The sequence below is a fragment of the Xyrauchen texanus genome, chromosome 12 (genome assembly GCF_025860055.1).
Source record: "Xyrauchen texanus isolate HMW12.3.18 chromosome 12, RBS_HiC_50CHRs, whole genome shotgun sequence".
NCBI classification, from domain to species: Eukaryota; Metazoa; Chordata; class Actinopteri; order Cypriniformes; family Catostomidae; genus Xyrauchen; species Xyrauchen texanus.
Window position 1 is genome coordinate 14,894,942 of NC_068287.1, and position 23,810 is coordinate 14,918,751.

General features: G+C 38.5%; 2 protein-coding genes across 8 annotated transcripts in view; one reads left to right on the forward strand and one right to left on the reverse strand.

Annotated features, from left to right (window-relative positions):
- Positions 1 to 18,923, forward strand: elavl3 (ELAV like neuron-specific RNA binding protein 3). 7 transcript variants are annotated; one of them, XM_052139167.1, is made up of 7 exons: positions 1 to 122; positions 5,863 to 6,079; positions 7,387 to 7,490; positions 11,277 to 11,430; positions 12,373 to 12,601; positions 13,241 to 13,279; positions 13,964 to 18,923. In XM_052139167.1, the coding sequence occupies exons 1-7, from the start codon at positions 114 to 116 to the stop codon at positions 14,310 to 14,312; spliced, it is 1,101 nt and encodes a 366-aa protein (XP_051995127.1). In that variant the 5' UTR covers positions 1 to 113; the 3' UTR covers positions 14,313 to 18,923. The 7 variants fall into 7 exon arrangements, with proteins under 7 accessions (XP_051995127.1, XP_051995129.1, XP_051995128.1 ...); XM_052139169.1 differs by having other exon boundaries at positions 13,985 to 18,923; XM_052139168.1 differs by having other exon boundaries at positions 12,376 to 12,601.
- Positions 18,770 to 23,810, reverse strand: part of prkcsh (protein kinase C substrate 80K-H) — a 16,371-nt gene continuing 11,330 nt past the window's right edge. The window contains exons 15-19 of the mRNA XM_052139166.1: positions 23,605 to 23,694; positions 23,426 to 23,500; positions 21,221 to 21,320; positions 20,979 to 21,137; positions 18,770 to 19,607 (exon numbers count right to left, since the gene is read on the reverse strand). Of these exons, the coding sequence (XP_051995126.1) occupies positions 20,991 to 21,137; positions 21,221 to 21,320; positions 23,426 to 23,500; positions 23,605 to 23,694 (412 nt within the window). The 3' untranslated portion in view covers positions 18,770 to 19,607; positions 20,979 to 20,990. The remainder of the gene's footprint in view (positions 19,608 to 20,978; positions 21,138 to 21,220; positions 21,321 to 23,425; positions 23,501 to 23,604; positions 23,695 to 23,810) is intronic.

The window sequence follows — 23,810 nt, forward strand, 5'->3', positions numbered from 1 at the left end:
TTGGAAACTGACGTTTTCATTTCTCCATCCACACCACGCTGTAAGAACTGCAAGCCGGCCTGAAGACCTGCGAATTGAAGGACCTAGATCAGTATCATCTTTGTACATCAAGAATGGTTACTGTACGTATGCCTTTTTTGTCTCTTATATCCAAAGCATCATAATAATACAATAATATGGAAATAACGGCACAAAATCAGTTTTAACATCCTCACAACATTAACCACACTGTGTGGAAGACATCTAAATAGAATGAGCAAATATATCTTTTGGATGTCAACATAATTTGACAGCATATTTAGGATGCAAGCAGCCAAATAATGTTAAAACTGCATGTGGTCAAAATGTCAAACCTAATCGTGGATTCTGTAAACAAGATTATCGATTAGCCATGGGTATAAGAAATGTAATACAGGCATGCGCAAGCATCACTACAGCCGTGCTCGCTTCTTCGACGGTTTTTTTTTTTTTTTTGTGCATAACTAAAACATTGCTTTCTCCTATCTTATTAACAATTCGTAATAAGCACTGCGTAAAACTCGCCAGCCTTCGCGATATCTATTTTTACATCCGATAATTAAATATATTCAAGCAATAATCAGGCATTAATAACAAAGAGGGCGGAGGAATTCCTCAGGAATAGCTGAGGTGCTGTCTAAAGGCAGAAGGGCGTAGAGGGCACATGCTGTGGCGCTGCGATGGGGGCGTTCAGCCTCTCTCTCTCTCTCTCCACCTCAATGGATGCTCAAGACTGAATCTCGGAGACAAAACGCGATGCCTCGGAGGCTGAGAGCCCATAGAGAGCAAAGGCAAAGAAAAGGGTCGAGTCACTCTGAAGGGGGAGGGGAGATATTATGCATCCATTGCTTTGGATTGAATCAGGCGGTATTAAATTCCTGGCGATGCGCTGCGCGAGACGGGAAACGGCTGAATGTCAAATATAGCCTGCATATATTACAGTATATAAATATATATAAACCACTGGTGGGTTAAATCTGAACGATGAGTTGAAATAAGAAATAGGAGGGGATATGAATGCCCGATGGCAGGCGTTTTGGGCGTGTCTTCTCGAAAACAAGACAGCGATGGCACGCGCTCAAAATCTACGCGATATGATTTCCATTGTCAAAACAATAACAAAGCAGCTAGGCTAATTGATATATCAACATTTATGTCCCATTTGAAACTTATCCATGGATAAGTAGCTAGTTAACACGTTAAGCTGAATTTCTAATGTTTAATTCCTCAGACTCGCTCTAGCGGCTTTGTTCCACGTCAAGTATAAAACACCGAAAATATCAAGCAGATGTGAAAATACTAAATATGTAGGCTAATAGTCTGTATGCGTAACCCGCATTGTAACTAGTCCTGTAATACTCACTTTAAGGCAATACTTATCACACGTGGTATGGAAATCCTTGTCAGCTCCACGACATTTGGCATTTGAGGCCTCTAGGCCTTGACAAATTGGCTTACTAAACGGTAGGCTAATATCGCCTATTCATCACTGGCACAGCGAAAGGATGCTATAAAGACAGGCTGCCTTGGTTTACAGTGACCTCCAACATCCCTCACATATTAATTATCAATACATTGTGTGACTGGTCTATGGCGTGTGATGAATGAAGACCTCGCGGCATGTTGTTCCGCAGTCCTCCGTGAGCACGAGCATCTACCGCAGTGCCAAACACATAAAAGCGTTGAGTCAGATAACCTTCTCCAGGCGCTTACACAACTCAAGGACATCACAACCGATACACAATACAATCGTCTGAAAATACGAGCTCCTCGTTTATCGTCAATGTGCAAACGGAGGCTTTTGAAGAAAGGGGAAAACGGCGTTTATATATCAACGTGTACGAGAGTATGCGCTACATTTAAGGCGGTTTCGTAGCCTACGTTTTAAGATCATCAGGCCTCGTTTACTTGGATTGCTAGAAAAAAGACTATTATTTTTGAATACTCAGTACACAGGCAACATAATGAAACTAACTACAGCGGTGAAGTATAACGGTTATTTAAATAATGTGAATGGCACTTTATTTAAATTTTGGAAATATATTTGAATTGCTATTATTATAATTAGCCCAATAACATATATATATATATATATATATATATATATATATATATATATATATATATATATATATATATATGGCTGCAGAATCGAGAGAAAGTGAAGGCACTTGCAATGCCCATTGTTCCCGGAGAGTCCCGCAGCCTCTGGCCTCGACACAAAGCGCTTCTGTTTACATTAATATTCATAGTGCTGCCATGGTCTCTGTAGAGGAGGAACGGGTGGCTCTTTTGTTCGCTTGTGTCAATACGTTTATTCAGCAAAAAGGAGCCAGGATTTATGAATGCCCACAGAGCACACGCGTACTCGCCCCATCAAAAGGACGAGAGCATTGCTATTTTAAACGATTCGTTAACGGTTGGACCGAGAAGACCGTGTTTATATTTATAAAGACGAAATCAAGAGCTAAATGTCCATTTGACGAAATGAACCCAGGGGCACGAAGGCTATTCTGAGGGTACTGTAGCTGTCCATATTTTTGAGATTACAAACGGGATCCCCTTTGAGCCACTCCCGACTTCAGCACTCTGGATAGCGACCAAACAGTTACACTGAAATGGACTACAGCGTTTTCTTTACTTTTTTTGTTTTGTTAAATGAGCTTTATTGCAAAAATTAGAATACGACATTTAAAAATAAATACATACAAAAACAGAATGGAAATAAACACAATTTAAAGGGAGATATGAGGAAGAAATTTCTATTTCTTAATGTCTATTTGCGCTGCAATTTTCACACGATTGTTTTTTTTTTAACCACAGAAAAAAATTGTAATAATAATAATAAAAAAAGAGAAGGGTTTATCCGCTTTCTGTCTGCTTGCGAATATTGGGCTTTGACTTGTGTCCTGTTGTTTTACAGCTGCCACTGTGATCCCTTAAGCTGCAGTGAAAGTGTGCTTAATGCCTTTTGTTTAGGATAATCCTGTAATCTCTGTTACTGAAACGGCCTATTGGCAATCCGACATTCACATTTCAGCCAGAAGGCCGTCCAGACTCATACATGAATTAAAAATTAAAGTCTGTCACTGAGAAACGTCACTAGCACAGATTCATTTGTTGCATTTATATATAGTATAATTTTATATGATATATTGGTAGCATAATGTTAATTTGCATTACTGGGAATCACAGTCCTGCCAGTTTGAAAATTAATGTTGACATGTGACACACACCGCTATTAGACCTGCCTCATGCTTTATTTGTTTACCTCACGGGATCTGGACTGGGTTTATTTTAAGAAAATGGCAATCTGGCAGCACAGGGACATTAAGGAAGTGGCGTGAGGATAGTCTTCACAGTCAAATTGCTCTTTATCTCACGCTGCTATTTTTGACTTATTTTTTTATCAGCATTGGCATGATTTCTTCTGGGGTGTATATAATGGAAATATATTTTAAACATCAGTAAGATTTATTGTAATAGTCTAAAATTGGCAGCAGTTTTAAACGTGTGAGGTGCCTTTTCTTACTTTTGTATATTGTGGCCAAAAATCCACGGTACTATTATTTACAACAACATGTAGAAAGTAAATCAACAGGACGCTTTTCTACAAAGTCGACTTCGCTGCCTTAAATTTCCCTGCTTCAATCTTTTTGACAACTCTTGACGGTCATTTCAGCAGACTCTAATTCCAAACTCACAAAGAGGAATCTTTACAGTCATTTATCCTTCTCAGTGCGGTGGTGGGATGTTAATAGGTTTTGCTTATGAGATGCACTGCTCTTGTTTGCGTGCAAGTCTGAGTTCTTGTGTAGGCGATGCTGATGCAGTGCATTAAATATTGAGGGAGAACTCTCCTAGAAATAGAAAAGTACAGGCCGGGACAAGAGTGTCCACTGCCCTCCATGGCCATGCTTTCACTTTTGTTTCGTAAGCCTTATTTTTAATAGTATAAACTCAGGGACAGTTGATTAGATGTGTAAGGAGTGCAGTGGAAAGAACTCCAGCAGTAAGCAGTCTCTCGGCTGTCTTTGTGAGTCATGTATTTTTGGGATGAAGTGCTCCTCTACCTCTGTCATGGCGGGGCTAGTATCTGGGCAGTAAGATAGTGTTTGTGTCAGTCTCTGTGGCCGAAGAGCCTGCGCGTTGTGTAACTCGCAACATTCATCGCTGGGGATGGGTGGCTTGCCATGGAGAGGTTTACTTCAGTTCACGCATCACATTTGCCCTGATCCTGTCACTTTGTGTAAAGACTCGCTCTGTTTGTGTCAACACTTAGACTGTCTGTTCGAGTAGGCTTTAGATTTACAACCCAAGATATTTCTTAGAATACAGGCTAAGGGCGATTGCCAAAGCACAAAGAAAATTTGTGTTTTAAGACAACTGTTTTAACACCATTCATTTGGAAATTCTGATTCAGATGAATCTGAACAGTTGGTTTTCATGGCTAACAGTATTGCCTTGATCCTAGTGTGCAGGCTTCCATAACTCACTCATCTCTGCCTTTCTGGGCGTTCTCCTTGTCAGTGTCAGTTTGCTTCAGATTTACATTCTGCCTGCCATAAAGCTTATTTTATTATTGCAAAAAAAAAGCTATATTAAACCAGCTAGTTCTCAGTTTTATTTGGTTCTCGCACATACGTGCAAGGTTTGCTAAAAGTCAAGAAGCCAGCCAATAGCATTAGTCGTCAAGCTGCTGTTACCTGGGCAACCTGGTTAGAGGTAAGGCTCAAGACAAGAAAAAATCATTCTGGCGAAGAGACAGAGCGTAACAGAGAGAGATGAAAGGAAAAGGCAATACTAAATGGAGGACAAAAGAACATAATACTCACACTATCATAAATTCACCTGTTTGCAACAATTGATTTTTCATTTGGAAATATAATGAGATGTTGAATTAAATAACAACAATTTATTTCCAATTACGCTCCCAACTTGTGGTGTACGATTCTGCCTGTTGATTGTGGAAATTCGACGAAAAGATCATGGATGCATCGTTAATTAAGTTAGAGACACCCTGTTTTACCCCAGGGGCCAATTCTGAGAAAAGAGTACTATCAACTGTGGATGACTAATACATGAACATACATTACGCATGCCAGTCAGTGAATTGTGGAGCATACCAGCTTTGGGAAAAATATAAAAACAATATTCACAAAAAAGCTAACAAAGACAGATAGCTCATGGTACAAGGCAGGGTGCTAGTTTTGAGCAGCCGTACGCTGACAGAGGGAGCAAAAGAAAGGTAGTATTTAAACTACAACCTGCATACATCTGTTCTTTGAAAATCCCCTATAGGCCAAATTAAGCATCATGCTGTGCTCCACAGCAACACAGATGAACACTCTTGCTTTTAAGAACAAGCTGTCAGTGAGAACTTCTGATCTTCATTGGAAGTCATTTCTGAAAAGATGGTGCCTTGTTTACAGGTTCAAATGAGAATGTTGTCAAATGTATTTTTTTATGGATCTGTCATCTCCGACCATCATCCTTCCCCTTAGAGGCTGTACTAGTATGTATTGTAATGCTGTCTGACTGTGGATAGAGAAAATGGGGGCAGGGAAAGAGTGAAAAGACGGTGACATCTGCAGAGCCAGGAGCAGATAGAGAGTTGACGTGAGGGAGGAGGCCAGAGAAAGCGGTCAGGGGAGGAGGGGAGGTGGGATATTGTTCTCCTCCAGTACTCAACCCTTACCGACATATGATTTCTAACCTCTCCAAGAGGATGTGGTAGAGCTTGAGGAGCAAGCTCTTGGGGAGCCAAGCATTCCGCCCCACAAATTATGTCTTTTCACCCAAACACACAGTTTTAGAGTCTGATTTGTCATTTTCCACCTGCAGATAATTAGCACCATGGAAACTCAGGTGTCCAATGGTCCGAGTGGAACAAGCCTGCCCAATGGCCCAGTCATTAGCACTAACGGTGCCACAGACGACAGCAAAACCAATCTGATCGTCAACTACCTGCCTCAGAACATGACACAGGAAGAGTTCAAGAGTCTGTTTGGGAGCATTGGAGAGATTGAGTCCTGCAAATTAGTCAGAGACAAGATCACAGGTAACTAAGGAACACCAATCTCTTTAGGCTAAATATACCCACGCAAGTGAAAATTGGCATTAAACAGTGTCAGACATTAACTTTTTGATTAAAGTGATCGTTCCCTCAAAAATTACAATTCTCTCATAATTTACTCACCCTCATTCCATCTCAGATGTGTATGCCTTTCTTTCTTCTGCAGAACACAAAGATTTTTAGAAGAATATTTCATCTCTGTAGGTCCATACAATGCAAGTGAATGGTGGCCAGAACTTTGAAGCTCCAAAAAGCACATAAACACAGCATAAACGTAATCCATTATTGTTAAATTCATATCTTCTGAAGCGATATGATATGTTTTGGTGAGAACTATAAATTTTTTTTACTATAAATCTCCACTTTGACTTTCAAATTCTTTTGTTTTTGGCAATTTGCATTCTTTGTGCATATCGCCACTTTCTGGGCAGGGAGGAGAATTTATAGTAAAAAAGAACTTAAATATTGATCAGTTTCTCATCCATACCTATCACGTCACTTCTGAAGACATGGATTTATCCATTGAAGTCTTATGGATTACTTTTATGCTGCCTTTATGTACTTTTTGGCCCTTCAAAGTTCTGGCCACTTTTCACTTGCTTTATGTGTAATTTATGGACCTACATAGCTGAGCTATCCTTCTAAAAATATTTTGTTTGTGTTCAGCAGAAGAAAGAAAGTCATAAACATCTGGGATGGCATAAGGGTGTGTAAATGATGAGAGAATTTAAATTTTTAGGTGAACTATCCCTTTAATGGTCAATAACTGCCTACTGGAGTTATTTTCAATAACTTATATTTTATCCAACCATATAAAAACACACTGTGTATCATCCTTTTATGTCATGTGCTTCCGATTCATTTAAATAAATTGTCCATCTAAATAATTAACTAGGCCTAGAATACAATTACAAAAAATAGAATTAGAGTTATATAAAAAAAAAAATTCATTGCAAGCGCATTTTTGCCCCAAGTACTGCATTTGGTTGCAAGAAACCCCTTTAGTAACAATACCCTTCCAATTATAACAAAGGGTTTTCTTTACTTAAGGGGTTTCGTGCAACCTGCTGCTGGTTAATTTCTTCAAACAGTAAAAGTAACCTGCAATTGTTTCCGCAAGGATCTATTTCTACTTGATTACTTTGCTTGGTGTAACCTATTTTGTCAGGCTGATTTAGTCATCATAAACACAGTTAATTAAAGTACATTTTTTAAGTTACCTAGTATTTTTTTTGTTTATACAATGCATCACCTGAAACACATCAAATGCATTCTTATTCATCTTATTCCAGGTCAGAGTTTGGGCTACGGCTTTGTAAACTATGTGGATCCCAATGATGCCGACAAGGCCATCAACACACTCAACGGTCTTAAACTGCAGACCAAAACAATCAAGGTAAGAGAAGCTCAACCCCACACTCTTCAATCACTCAATGGGGATGAAGTGAGGAATAAAACAGAAAAAGCAAATGAGACACGACCCAAGACAGACGTGACAGCAGGAGAGGAGGAGAAAGGGCAGGGCAGAGGGAGGGATTGGTGGCAAGAACAAAAGGAGCAAAAGAAAAGAGAAAGTGGAGGTCAGAAAGCAGAGGTGATTGTGATGGAAATGTAATTAGGGGAACGCAATGTAAGGCTTGGAGGTCAGCACAGAGAGGCCCATCTGCCTCCAATCTTGGCTTATTAGGGCCTTCTTTGTCCCAAAATTCAGCTGGGTTTTGGGATGGGGAAGGTCTGACTGCGCTTCTGAAAGTGAGGGTTTAAGATGTCCGATCTGCTCCTCCACCTGATCACCACACATCAAAGATCGTGCCAAATCCGAGGCAAGAATCAGCTTATAAAAAGCTTCTTAAAGGAGTGTTCCATCAAAAATGAAAAGTCTGTCATAATTTGTTCAACCTCACGTTGTTACAAACTAGTATGACTTTCTTTCTTCCATGGAACACAAAAGGGAGATGTTAGGCAGAATGTTAGTCTCAGTCACCATTCACTTTAATGGCATCTTTTTTCTTCATACAATGAAAGTGAATGGTACCTAAGGCTACAGGTTTGTGGAAACAGAATTGTAATTTTTAAGTGAAATTCCCTTTAAGGATAGGTATGCATATAATATCATAGATGATGTCATTTTTAGCATTCAGACCAGTTTTATTCCTAACACCTTTATTAATAGTCCACAAAATACAGGCCAATTCAAAATCTAAATCACTGTTATTCACTGTTATTCAATGAATAATGACTACAGGCTATGGGCAATTTGCACAATGACATCATTGGCATAGTTATTTAAGCAACACTGAGTCCTGTTGCTATTGTCCTAATCATCTTGTTTGTTCAGTGCATTCACCCAGCTTCGCCACTGTTCGCTGACATTCAACGTTCGTGTGCCTGTTGCCCTCGAATCCTTGAGTTAAATCAAATGTCATATTTTCCATGTCAATAAGGCATTGTTAGAAAGGCAGAGAGCCGGGAAAGAGGGCTGGAGGGAGGGAGAAAGGGAGACAGGGGGCCAGAGCAAAGGCTAGGAGGAGGCAGCTTAGGAAGCCGAATGCCAATGATGGGATTAGAGGCCTTATGGGCTGCAGGCACCATCTGTACTGTGGGAGAGACAGGGAGAGGGTTAATTATGGGGCAGCATCCCATCCCACAAATACATTCACCCTCCTTCCTCCAGTCTCTGCTGTAAACTCACCCACTCACTGCACAATTACACCCCTACCTCAACAATACCACTGCTGCTTAGTCATTCTTGCCTACAAAAAGCAAACACACATATGGTGGAACAACACATTGAATTCTGCCAAGGTCTGATGGAGAAACATCTATCAACTTGATTAAATGTTAAGAACACATATAAAACTTGCTCTTATTTATGATCAAATCAAGATTTAGTTGCTTAACCTATGTGTTTTGCTGTGTCAATATACATTGTTCAACAGCTTTAAATTATTTCAAAGTTTAAGAGTCAAATGCGCAACAGTACTTGTTTACAATGATATGTTGTTTTTTTTTTGCATTGAGTCCATTGTTTATATATATATATATATATATTATTATTATTATTATTATTATTATTATTTAAAGTAATTAAATTTATTAATTAAAATGATTTAGAACAATTAAAATACTAAACAGAAAAATGTTATAAAAATGTCATAAAAGCACTTACATAAATTCTTCTGTTAAAACTCATGTATTATTTGAGCTTTAAAATGGTTTAAATCGTCATTTTTGTAGTCGTTTTAGAGTTTTAGGGTTTGTTGACATTACATATTCATGGCATGAAGTTGTAAAATTGGCTTTAACTTTACACAGAAAAGGTTAGTAAGCGATTTTATCACACTAAAATGTTAACATGCATATTGTGTATGTCTTGTGGCAGTACTTTTAAAATCGTGAGTATTTTAACATGTACTAATTGGCCCCATTCACTTCCATTGTAACTGCCTCACAGGAAACCAGATTTCTGCTTTTTTCAAGAAAAGGAAGGGCAAGTCCAAATTACTTTTTGTGTTAATCAATATTATGCCACAAATGCTGTCGACTGAGCTTAACTTGTTTTGAACCCGAAATATTCCTTTAAGGTCAAAAGTATTATTTAACATGTCTGAATCAACCTGACTAGATTTAAACAAAATATTTTTAAGGGTTGGATCTGGTCAAATAAATCCTTAAGATAACAATTGCAGGTTGCCACTTTTTACAGTGTATAAGGCAATATAAAGTTGTACTATACTTTATAGACCCATCCCCTTCATTCCTGCTTTGAGGCCCTCCCTTCGGGCGCAGGCTGCCTATACCGCTGGCTAAAAACAACATATATAAAAGATAATTGGTTCCATTGGTGGTAACAATTTTAAACCAAATTCTTAATTGAGGCACTATATATTTATATGGGTAGGTGTGCGTATGCATGTATGCATATGTGAGTTTGTATTGTTTTCACTAGTTTTATGTATGTTTTTAATGGGGACAAATGTGTGTTACATGTGTTTCATTATGTGTTATGTAAGTGGAGGTACAGAATTGTCTGATAAGATGTATCTTTATGCCAGTCAAAGATGAATTTCTGTTCAGGAAATAAAGTCGACAAACAAGTACTCTATGTGCAAATTGTAGGTGTCTGCAAAGCTTTGATAGAAACTTATTTATATAAAAATTAACAATAAGTAACTAAAGCATATTTTAATACTATATAATGTGTCTATTTGTAAATGAGAAGCATAAATTGTGCAAACACAATGGGAGTAATACTGTAGAATAGAAACAATAATACTGTGCTTGAATGTTTTGGAAAGTGAGAACACTACAGTTCGAATAGAGCAAGAGTTGCTATTGAGCTTTTTTGTTTGCACTGTTTTAGTTCTTTTTTGCCGGGCATTTTGTGAGGATGTGTGTTGGGGATTTGTCAGGGATGCTGGACATCTTGTAATCTGTTTACTTGGTTGCTGGTTGCCAGAGGAGCAGTTTTTCCTTGAGTGTGAAGACAAAGGAGAGTCGGAGGAAAAGCAGGGGTTGCAATCTCCAAAAAACACTTGCGCACACACTGACACTATCAATCAAAGTCAATCTTTTTCAAGCAGAAACTCATAAATATACATATTTTATGAGAAAAATCTGTTCGCATCTCAAATACGACACGGTGGGGGATTTTGAGGAAATATAGACTAGATATAAATACTAGATGAATATTTTAACATCAAAACAAATGCCTAATTGGACTTGATAAAACATGGCACGTCCCAATGCGTAACAGGTCCTAAATGCTGCTGTCTACTGGAAAATCTCTGTGCAGAATAACAGCTCATGATATTACATTTTCCTCACGGCTCCCTGAGGGAGCTGGTCTCGAATCAGTGCAGAGGGTGTGGATGTGTCTGTGAGCTGAGTGTGAGTGTGAGAGTGGGCTTGTGTGCTGTCAGGAGCACTGTGAAGCTGAAGTAGTGTTTAATAAGGCAACCGGGTTTGGGTCGAGTAAAGTACGTGTATGTGGATTTCAAGGAAGGAGGGATGAGAGAGAGTGGGCGGATGTCTCGCCTTTGAGCGTGGCAGTGCTGTGACATATCTGCTTTGACTACACTTGAAAGTGCACTGCTGGGAGTTTTAGGTCTGTCATAGCTGTCTTGATGCATGATTCTTAATATATCTATTAAAAGCAATATTTTATGTGTGTGCGTTATAGGTGTCTTATGCCAGACCCAGCTCAGCTTCCATTCGCGATGCCAACCTGTACGTGAGTGGGCTGCCCAAAACTATGAGTCAGAAAGACATGGAGCAGTTGTTTTCTCAGTATGGACGGATCATCACCTCACGCATCCTGGTCGACCAGGTCACAGGTAAACGTTAACTCACTTACACAAACAGCATACGCTCCCTAGGGGTAGATATAAACCCTAATTAAAGCTGTGGATGTAACGGTAAAAATAGGCCATATGCTTTAACATTTTTTGGTGTCTACTTAATAAGGTCTTTGAAAGGCTGTGTAAGGATCGTAAAGTGATACCCAACCAAAGCATTCACTTTTCTGCAGGTTTGGGCAAAATTCTGAATTTAAAAAAAAAAAATTTCTTTGTATTCAAAAGTTTGAATTTTAATCGAATTGGCCACACCCACCAGGATGTTGAATTTGAAATGGAATGACAGGAAGAGGAATACAAGACAAAGTAATACAAAACAAATTTCGGTAACACTTAATTTTAACTTAACGCATTAGGTTTCAAAAAAACTAAATATTTTTACAGCATTTATTAATCTTTGTTAATGTTAGTTTAGAAAAATTACATTTGTCATTGTTAGTTCGTAGTGCATTTAATAATGTTAACATATACAACTTTTGATTTTAAAAATGTATTACTATATGTTGAAACAAACATTAATAAATGTTGTAAATGTGTGGTTCATTGTTAGATCATGTTAACAAAAGGAACCTTATTGTAAAGCCTTACGCACATTTCTTATAATTTTTTATTTGTTTAATAATTCATAGTGAAAAATTCATTACATGCATTTGTATCATACACATCTGGCATGGCATGAAAGTGAGTAAATGATGATCGAATTTTCATTTTTTGGGTGAACTATCCCTTTAAGACTGTAGAACTCTCCACTCAGTTTAACTAATTTTAGCATGGCTAAATCCATTCTCCATAATTCTGCTGATTTTCCAAGACAAATGGTGCAGAAAATGCTAAAAAGGTCTGCAGATTCCGTCTGGGTCTGCTCATCACCCATCAAATGTATTCAGTAAATACTAACATTGCTTTGCCTTCTGCTTGGAGCAGGTATATCCCGAGGAGTTGGCTTTATCCGGTTCGACAAGAGAAATGAGGCTGAGGAAGCCATTAAAGGCCTTAACGGTCAAAAGCCCCTCGGCGCTGCCGAGCCCATCACCGTCAAGTTTGCCAACAACCCCAGTCAGAAGACGGGACAAGCCCTGCTTACCCAGCTCTACCAGACAGCCGCTCGCCGCTACACCGGCCCTCTGCACCACCAGACACAGCGCTTCAGGTACTGCCCCCATCCGCAGCCCTAACCCCTACTACACCTTCTCTTCCTCTGCAGGTCTTTCCTTTAAAGGGATAGCGCACCCAAAAAAAAATTATAATTCTGTCATCATTTACTAACCCACATTTTGTTCAAACCCATATATCTTTCTTCCATGGAAGGTTCTAAGAAACTAATGAGGACTTGGAACAACATGAGGGAGAGTATATTATGACAAAATTGTCATTTTTGTGTGAACTATCCCTTTAAACTGCAGCACATTTATGCCATCAGGGGGGATTTGAAAGATGTGTGTAAAATCTTCTTTAATCCATTCATATAGAGTGTTTCAAAACAACTGCCTCGCTAAAGAATACCTTTAGAGACAAAACACAGCATTTGTGAATCAGTCATGGCGCTGAAGTATTCAGAAGCATTCATCGCTGCACAAACATGTGTGCAGTACTAGTAATCCATCGCCTGAGGGCTCTGTAAGCACTGCGTCAGTGTGGTGGGTGATCCGAGCCTACTGATTGGTGGATGCTGTGCCCAGTAAAGCGCTCCCCCTGGTGGCTGAATGGACTGTATTAAAACACCTTTCTCTGGTTGTTGGATCTTGCAACTAATATCTTCACCTCCATCACTCTCCCTCTTGCATTGCAGACTCGACAATTTACTAAACGCCAGCTACGGAGTCAAGAGGTAATCCCCCAAAAAAGGTGTCCTTTCAAAAGCATCCACACCTAAACAAGCTCAAACAAAGTGCCCGGAATACCACCTGCTGACTTTAAAGTACAAATACCATTTCAGTAGACTAGATTTGCGTAGCCAATTCACATCTAGTTAAACAATGAGCTAGAGTCGCTCACAGCAGGACATTCTGGCATGGCTTTGTTGAACCTTTTCGTTCTTTTGGTTGATTCCTCAATTGAACTGATTTGAATGTATTTCTGTATTAAACTAACATTATTTTTCTTCAGTTTTGGTTGCTTTAATGTCCTTTTTTCCACCAGCATGGACATACAAGATTGTCTCCTCTGTTCGTTCCAATTTTCTGTTGATTTGTTTCTGATTTGCCTTCATCCCTCTCTAGGTTTCTATGTTTTGCTCAATATTGTGATTTTGTTGGACATTGTGAATTCCGTGTCCTATTTCCGCAGAGACAATAACAGGGAATATGACTTAAATTTGTCAGAGAATGTGTTAGCAAGCCTAGTCTTTTTATGTTTTAGGTAAAAAGCAGATAGTCTGGTTGTTACTTGCTCATTCTTTTATCGACTTAAGGCTGTGGAGATCAAGCTCGAGTGTCCAGACTTACCAAATTGGCAGGAACATGTGCAAATGAGAAGCATCCTGTGTCGAACTTCAGAATGACACCCATGGTAGCTCTCCTTCTTTATTCCCCAGATTCTCCCCAATAACCATTGACAGCATGACCAGTCTAGCTGGAGTCAACCTAACCGGTCCCACCGGAGCCGGCTGGTGCATCTTCGTCTACAACCTGTCCCCAGAAGCTGATGAAAGTGTCCTGTGGCAACTCTTCGGGCCATTCGGCGCAGTCACAAACGTCAAGGTCATCCGTGACTTCACCACCAACAAATGTAAGGGCTTTGGCTTCGTCACCATGACCAACTACGATGAGGCAGCCATGGCTATCGCCAGCCTGAACGGCTACCGCCTAGGCGACCGTGTGCTGCAGGTCTCCTTCAAGACCAGCAAGCAGCACAAGGCTTGAAGGAAGGCCTAGTCACTATTGTTCTTTAACATACATGGGGAGCCACTGAGCTCCCTGTACATTCACTCTACATGGGCCTGGACTGAGTCTCTCTCTAACACACACACACATTTAGTTTCAAACAAAAACACACAAGCAGAGTTTCTTTTCTTTTCTCTTTACACAACATGCTAGTCCATCCCAACCTTTGCCTGTATTGAATTAGCAGAAGTGTGAGGCGGGGCTGGGGATGACATGGAGGACAGTCTAATGAATGTGACAGAGAATGTCTGCTGAGAGCTTTGATTTAATTCAGGCAAAGTAAGAGAACTAGTCAATGAAATACTGAAGAAGAAAAAAGAATCAAATATGTGCAATTTACCCAAAATCTTGCCCCAGTAACTCTCCTGTCTGACTTCAGAGGATGTAGTCACTTTTTTACACTTGGGCATTTTGAATCAGTGATTTTTTTTTTAGAGAAAAATGATCAAATAGCAGTGTTCTCATATATATATATATATATATATATATATATATATATATATATATATATATATAATGATATAAGTATATATTCAACATTTAAGGTGGTTATGATAGCCAAATATGTAAGCATTTTCTAGAACTTTAAAAACGGTTTCCTGGCTCTACATTAGGTTGCAACCTCGCCTTATGGCACCACACACCATACATGAGCTCCAACCGGACAGCCACTGAACAAACTGTGTGGATGGTAGTCACAAATCGAGAGGTCACCCGGGGGTCATACCAATCACATCAGCACACCAAAAGACAAAATTCATCATAGAGACACTCACATATGCACACAAGTACCTCCACAAGAGGGCATAGCAAAGCATATCACAAACATGGCGACCAAGAATCTCCTTGTATTTTTCCACTAGTTAGAATCTAGAATTGATTCCACCACATGCAGTCGTCTGTGTAAATAGGAGCATTTCAACAGTGTTCCCATGGTGATGACATTTGTAATTCTTCTGAAAATCTTGCCAACCGACAATGAAGGCCAACAGCGGCATCCAGAACCTTGTTAGAACATTTAAACAAGTTCATATGTAAGAACGGCAAAAGGGCTTTGTATCAGCTCTCCTTGTTAACCTCTCAAGTGGACTTGAGTTGTCCATTAGAAGATTATGTTGAATGGGAAAAGCTGTTATGGAGGTCAGGGGTCAACTTTGCTCTTCATAACCTTTTAGCTCCATTCACTAAAGCAGGATTATGTCTATAATCATATTAATCTAAAATTACCTTTAGCCCCTGGAATCCAAAAGTAATGCCCTTATCAGCAAATCACAGCCACGTGACCTTCAAAAATCAAATGTTACCTAAAAATACTCATCTCACAAATGATAAATTCCCATATACATTAATGACAATGCCCAAGTTGGGACTAGCTGTCCACAAATAGCTGCGAGATAAACATAAACTGTTACATAGGGAGAGACATCGCTGTGAAATCGCAAAACTTCACATTATATATCGAAAAAGAACTGAAAGATGTAAATGTGTGTTCAAATCAAGTGACATTTTGCTTTTCTAAATAACGCTGTGTTAGCCAAAGAGGACAATGATCTCTTTGAAAGGATTACATTAGAGATTTAATATATTTTTATATCTACAAATAAAAGAAAAACAAGACCTTGTGCAACATTTTTAAATTCTTAAGCGTGGAAATCTTTGAACACACCACATGGCTTTTATTTTCAGAGTTTTCGACTTTGGGAAGAGAGGGTCAATCTGCGGTGTAAGGGAGGGGATCAGCGGGTCGGGACTAAGATTTACACAGTGAAACCATTTCATTTTGAAAAATGAAAAAAAAAAAATTAAACATGAAACAGATTTACAAAAAGAAGAATCAGCAGACAGGTACATGTATGCATTAAGACTAAGCTTAAAACCTTTACAGTGAAATCAAGAGTTGCTTCAATGAAGGTGCAGTGAAGCTCTATGGCGTCAAACTGAACACCATAAACTAGGAGGAGCACTAAACCCAGATCATCTCATCTCCTATCGGCAACAAAGATGAAATAAAGAATACACTTTAATTCTTCAGCATGTTCAGTGCACCAAAATAGTTGGAAATTGACTAAATACAATGTAGCTGCACTTAACAATATAATCTAATCCATAGTGAATTCTGTTCGCCAGTATGTCATCACACAAGGCAAATGTTGTCAATCATTGTGCTGTCAAGACTTTTTCGTTGTTTCGTTTCTTCTCCACATATCTCTTGTATTCCATCATCAGTTCATATTGGCACCTGACTTTGCTCCTTTGCACAAGCACTAACCAACCAAGGGATCTTCGCTTTGTCACTTATGAAGGGAAAGGTCAATCTAAAACATTTAGCAAGAGTGTGACCACACACACAAACACTCACATGCGCACACACCATCGCACATATCCAAGTGTCTCTGAGCCCTCCGCATCATATCCATTGTATCAAAACTGTGATATACATGAAATTAACACCTTTTAAATTACATTTCATATTGACATCGCAAAACAGCCTTTTCTTTCACTACTGCAACATATCGTGGAACGTATCATTGGTGTGCTCATAAATTCAAGATTTGTCCACCCTTTACAATTAGCAATGGGGGGCAAGCAAGGGTAGATACAGTAATAAGCAACCAGGTCAACTCTGAAGTGCACCTGGCAGCCAAAGGGAGTGGTGTCATCCCTCTGGAAAAGAGTCCAAACAAGCCCTTTAGCTACACCCAGAGTGCGCCCAACCCCCCATAACCTCAGAGAGCCAAGGACAATGGCAGGAAACAAACATACTGCACCGCTTGAGCAACTACAATAATCATTTTAAAAAAAGACAAAAAAACTTTCCTATGGAACAGTAAGTGCAATGTGCTTCGTTTTTATATTGACTGAGAACAAAAGATATATATATTTTTTAAAAAAGAAATTAAACGTCACACTGAAATGGTTTGCAGAGTAGTGAAAGGAACAAATGTAACGAACAACGGAAAAAAAAGTGTTAACTAACAGATTCATTATAAGAATCAAGCAAGCACCGAGAGCTCTGATCTCTAAAAAACATTTCAATAATCCCTTCCTCTGCCCCCTTATTAGTGCTCTGACCATTCAAGCTAAAACAAACAGCTGTCTGTGGTACAGAAAAGAGCAATTCTAAAAGATCGTGAAAGGAAAACTGTCTAAAATATCATCGGTTTTAGCCCATGTTGATTTCCAAATATAATTTTTCCTGTAATTTATTGATTTATGTTACATATCAGAATCACATGTTAACTTAGCGTATTTGTGTTGTTGATGTTGCCATAGAGGACACACGTGGGTCGAATATTTCGTTTTGGTTCCTTTTACTGGGTACGATTTATTATATTTGTTTCCATATTTTATAATTAGTTGCTGTTCTTACAGTGTATACAGGTTTTAGAATTAGTTAGAATTATTTCTTTTCAATCAAAATGTGTTTAATTGTGTTTGTAAAAGTCTGTGGTAGCTTTTGTTGCAACAAATAATTTAAACTGAAAAAAAAATTCAATATAGCGCCAATGAACTTGTATTATTTGGGCGACTTTAAGCTTGTAGTTTTAACTTATTGTTAACTTAAAAACTATTTATTATCATTATTATTATTATTGCCTCGTATGAAAGTATGTTTTGTGTATATTTATGGTTAATTTCATTATATTTGCAAGTTTAAATACTTTTAATTTTGCCAAAACGTGGTTACACTTCTATGTTTTTCTTTAAAGGGAACAAATAGATAAAAAAAAAAAAAAGAAAAAAAAAAATGCTTTAGAATTACAATTTGGAAAAGTTCTCCATAGGCAAAGAATGCACTGCTATATTAAACTAATTGACGTGTATAAACATACATGCTGTGTGCTAGATGTTATGCCTTTATGCCTGTGTTCTGTTTTGTCTTGTTAAATGAAAACCTTTTGATTATTTAATCGAATCACAGTCTTGTTTTTCCAACCACGTTCAGAACCCCATAGTGAGTCTATCGGTGAGGGCCGGACCAGGCGCGGTCCAGACTATAGTCTGGCCCCTCAGTCAGGCCTAGGGCTCAGTGCACTCGCCGAATACCTCTCATCCTGCCTCCATACAGCCATGCCTAGGAAATAAAACGGGAGTCAATGGAGGGCTGTAGGGCACAATAGTGCAGGCATGGGCGAAGAAACGACAGCAGGAGGAGATGAGCAAGGCGAGGCACTGAGCTAGTAAAGGGGTCAGTGGTCACTCTGTTTCTCAACAAGTTGTATTTTGTGTCAGTTATTTTAGGAGGGACACAGTTACTTAGCAACCTGAAACCATTTTCCAGGAATACCAGAATAAAACAAAAGAACAAAAAACTATCAAATAGCAGAACTCCTGACCTCAGTGTCTGTGTCACGAATAAAAATCTCATACTTCCAAACATGAACAAACAAAGACAAACACATTTCAAAGGGGGAAAAAAACAATACACCTTTCAGTTTAGTTTAGGATATTTATTACTGGGATTTCAGCTGAAGACGCTTGATGACTTTTTCATGGAATTGTTTAATTATTTGTACTTTACATGCCAGAAAAAAAATAAAGATATGAATCTCAAGTGTTTTCTTTGTGCTGTTTTTTTGGCATCAAGTACATCACACAGTACTCCATATGTGCCACATAATATACTGAATGAATGAATTTAAATTCAATTTGACCACTGTCTGTAAAGGTTAATACAATTTGTATAATCTTTTCAGGGTTCCCATCAGTAGTAATTAAAATAATTTCATAGAGATGCACTCACCAACATATTTTTTTCTATTTTATTGCAAAGCATAACCAGAAAATGCATATTTACTATAGAAAGTTCCATGGCTTTTAATGATTTTCAGCCATGGAAATCTCAATTTTAAAATTTCTTGATATTTCCTGATTTTCCATGACTATGGGAACCTTAATTTAATGGGTCTGCCATTCACAATATGCAACTGATATGGTACCGTTCATAGTCTAGAGTGTTACACATTAATCTCCGTTATTCAACTGTCCAATGTCAATTCTGGTTGTGAATTTCCTAATATAGGTCAAGTGGTCTTGTTTGAACATATCACAATTTTTTCAATGCAAAGTTACATTTATTTCAAAATTATTCATGGAATGTGAATTTTATTTTGTTGATTTTCTGTCAGTAAAAACAATAACACAGACACACACACACACAAAAAAAAACTTTATGCCACCCAAATGTCCAGCCTCTTTTGGCCAATGCAAAACTAATGGAAGAGGTTTTAAACAGGCTAACTGGAAATGAAGATAATGTTTCCACAGAGCAACCTAAGAGGAAAATGAGAGAGGAAAAATTATATAAACATTGATATTATTTGATAAATACATACACAAACATTAAGCATTTGGAAGAACAGAATGCCTAATTAACTGCACCTTGTGGTCATAAATTGATTACATTTAGCACCATGTGCTTAAGTATGGACGGCTAATGAAAATTCACAAGCTAGGTTATTTTATCTGTCCTTGCACGTTTTCAGGAAACATTCAAAGGAATCTTAAGCAGCAAGCTTTTCAGAACAACCAGAAAAAAAAAAACAAGAACCATATTAAAGAGCTCACGCAAAAATACAATTCTCTCCACATTTACTCACCATCATCTATCCCAGATGTGTAAGACTATCTTTCTTCTGAACACATTTGTTTTGGATTTTTTTTTAAAGAATATTTCAGTTCTGTTGGTTCATTCAGTTCAGTCAGCTGCAAGTAAATGATGTCCAGAACTTTGAAACTTCAAAAATCACAAAGGCAGCATAAAAGTCATTAATAACTCCAGTGGTTAAATCTGTGTCTTTAGAAGCGGTATGATAGCTGTGGGTGAGAAACAGATCAATATTCAAGTCCTATTTACTATAAATCTCCACTTTCAAATTCACATTCTGAAAGTGAAAGTGGAGATTTATGGTAGAAAAGGACTTAAATATTGATCTGTTTCACAATCCCACCTATCATATCACTTCTGAATTCATGGATTTAAACACTGGAGTCATATGAATTAAATTTATGATGTCTTTGTAAGATTTAAAGTTCTGGTCCCCAATCACTTGCATTGTATGGGCCTTCAGAAGTGAAATATTCTTGAAAAATCTCTGTGTTCTGTAGAAGAAAGAAAGTCATACACATCTGGGATGGCATGAGGGTGAGCAAATGATAAGAGAATTGTATTTTTAGGTGAACCATCCCTTTACTGTAATACCCGGGAAGTCTACAATTGTTTTGGATAGTTTTGTGGTTTGCTTACGTATTTTCCAGGTATCATACTGAACAGAATAATATTGCTAATCAAGTGTTGGTATAATGCAAGCTTTGGCAGAATGTCATATCTCCATAAATGTACAGAACTGTGTGAAAATATTAAATCAATTTTTGTATATTTATTACATTGTTGCAATCAAGCCACACAAACAGAATTATTAGAATACAGCAGGCAGTAAATTGTTATCACTATGGCAAAACCCAGACCACATTACATGCCAAGTGCGAAAAATGCATCAGCCAATTTCAAAACAATTTGAACCTTTTGACAACCCAGGTATCTTGTAAAAAAACACGACTTGCTTTGTTCTTCCTTTAATAGTGTCCAAGTGTTAATTATGTTCTAAACACATGAAATATGTATGCATCTATTTCAAGACACACCGTGGAATGCATCTACAGCTCCTCGTGGCCATGTGATGAGAGGTCAACTTTGGTTGGCTCATAGCACACAGCAGGCGTGGTGAATTCCATTAGATATTCACAGCGACTAGGCTCAGATGTCGAGGTCACCACTGTTTCCTTTCCACAAGTAAGCTTCACCTGAGACACAAAGCTCCACTTTAGCAGACAAAACTCCCAGTATGAATGCCACATTGGAGGCTATGAAACACTCAAGTACTTACTGTAGTGGATCTGTTTGGTCCTTGCCAGCACCCAGTGCCATGCTCGTATTTCATCAACAAGTATTTATTGTTTTCAGGCCCAGCCCAGGTTCCCCAGGTCCTGCAAACATGGGCATCTCATTGCAAGTTCATAAAACAAACATATTTGAGATAACTGATATGCTGCACACTATGGAGGATGATTCCGACATAATTTTTTAATTTTGAGGAAAGCAGGTTATTTTTGGTCTTCCAGGTTTAAAATCAACAGGATGTGATGCTTTCATGCAGTTTTGTAGTGCTCATCTACATCAGCAATGTCTAATAATTATTCAGGAGACCTTTTTTTAATATTCAAATCTCTCTCTCTCTCTCTCTCTCTGATACCTTATTGCGGAGTTCTGCAGACTACTTATTCAAAACGGTGGTGTCAAATGACCAGTGCTAAAATGAGGAGTTTCAAAGCACTTTGAGGACTGTCAAAAAACAATGACATCATGCTATTAAAAGGCAAGTAAACAATCAGAAGTAGACCGGTATAACCAATGAATCGGTGCAACAAAGAATGCGACTATATAGAAACGTGCCCTGTCTGCACATATATTGGGTCTCCAACTTCCACACCCCCACATAATATTTTTGTTTTCTACATCAAACTACACTCCATATACCATAATGACAAAGCAAAAACCAGATTTGTAATAACATTTTAATAAACTGAAGTATCACATTGACATAAGTATTCAGACCCTTAACTCAGTGCTTAGTTGAAGCACCTTTGGCAGCGAATTTTTGCACACCGGGATTTGGGAATCTTCTGCCATTTCTCTCTGCAGATCCTCTCAAGCTCTGTCAGGTTGGATGGGGACTGTCGGTAGACAGCCATTTTCAGGTTTCTCCAGAGTTGTTTGATTGGGTTCAAGTCCAGGCTCTGGCTGGGCCACTCAAGGACATTCACAGAGTTGTCCATAAGCCACTCTTGCGTTGTCTTGTCTGTTTGCTTAGGGTCATTGTCCTGTTGGAAGGTGAACCTTTGGCCCAGCTGAGGTCCTGAGCGCTCTGGACCAGGTTTTCATTAAGGATATCTCTGTATTTTGCAGTGTTCAACTTTCCTTCAACCCTGACCTGTCCCCCAGTCCCTACCCCTGAAAAACACACCCACAGCATGATGCTACCACCACCGTGCTTCACCGTGGAGATGGTACTGTGCAGGTGATGAGCGGTGCCTGGTTTCCTCCAGACATGACGCTTTGAACAGTTTTGCCTCAATTCTATCTTGTTTCTCACATGCTGAAAGTCCTTTAGCTGCTTTTTTATGTATCCTGTACTGAGGAGAGGCTTCAGATTGGTGGAGTGTTGCAGTGATGTTTGTCCTTCAGAAAGTTTCTTCCATCTCCACACAGGATCTCTGGAGCTTAACCAGAGTGACCATTGGGTTCTTGGGCACCTCTCTTATCAGGACCCTTCTCCCCAAATTGTTCAGTTTGGCCGAGCGGCCAGCTCTAGGAAGAGTCCTTGTTCCAAACTTCTTCCATTTAGGAATTATGGAGGGCAATGTGCTCTTCGAGAAACTTCAATGTAGCAAAACATTTTGTAGCCTTCCACTGATCTGTGCCTCAACACGATCCAGTCTCTAGCTCTGCAGGCAGTCCCTTTGACCTCATGGCTCGGCTTTTGTTCTTATATTCATTTTCAGCTGTGAGACCTTATATAGACAGGTGTGTGCCTTTCCAAATCATGTCCAATCAATTGAATTTTCCACAGGTGGACCCCAGTCAAAGTGTAAAAAACATCTCAAAGATGATCCAGAGAAATTGGATGCACCTGAACTTAGAGTCACAGCAAAATAACTGAATACTTATATCCATGTCATATTTTTTTCATTTTACTTTTTAATAAATTTGCAAAGTTATCAATAATCAGGTTTTTGCTTAGTCATTAAGGGTGGAGTGTAGATTGATGTGTAAAAAATAAATAAAGCATTTTAGCATAAGGCTGCAACATAACAAAATGTGAAAAAAATTAATGGGTCTTAATACTTTATAAAAATTATCTTCATATTTTCTTACAGTTTATATACAGTGCATTCATAAACCAATTTTAAAAACCATCAGCCAATGAATCGGTTATCTTTCCACCAACTTGGTTATCGGTATCTGCAAAATCCACTATCGGTCAACCTCTATAAACAATGTGAACTGATGAAGGCTTTGCAATGACTCTTACCCAAGGTTGGTCTCGGAGCCTCCGTACTTGGGCTTCTGTGAAACCCGATTGAAAGGACATAGTCTGTAGATATACCTGAAGGAAAACAGAACACACAATTCTATAGAAACAAAAGTACAGTATAACAATAATAAACTCAATAAGAAAAGAAATTCCCATTCAACATTGGTTTCACTTACTCGCCAGTGGAAAGTTCATAGCACTGATTGTACATGTAGGTGAACTCAGCATGAGGGCCAAAATCAAAGGACAGCTCTTTTTCAATATTTCTGTGAAACAAATCAGAAAAGAAATTCAGTAGTGCTTTCAAGCCTATTCACATACAGGAGCAATAGCAAAGTAATTGCCCTAAGTATCTACCGAAAGACTGTGGTGATATTATTCA

What these genes read in the sequence shown, in the direction of transcription:
- elavl3 (XM_052139167.1), top strand. An exon ending in AGTCAGAGACAAGATCACAG is followed by an intron (nt 6,080 to 7,386) that starts GTAACTAAGGAA and finishes ATCTTATTCCAG; the next exon opens with GTCAGAGTTTGGGCTACGGC. An exon ending in CCTGGTCGACCAGGTCACAG is followed by an intron (nt 11,431 to 12,372) that starts GTAAACGTTAAC and finishes TTCTGCTTGGAG; the next exon opens with CAGGTATATCCCGAGGAGTT.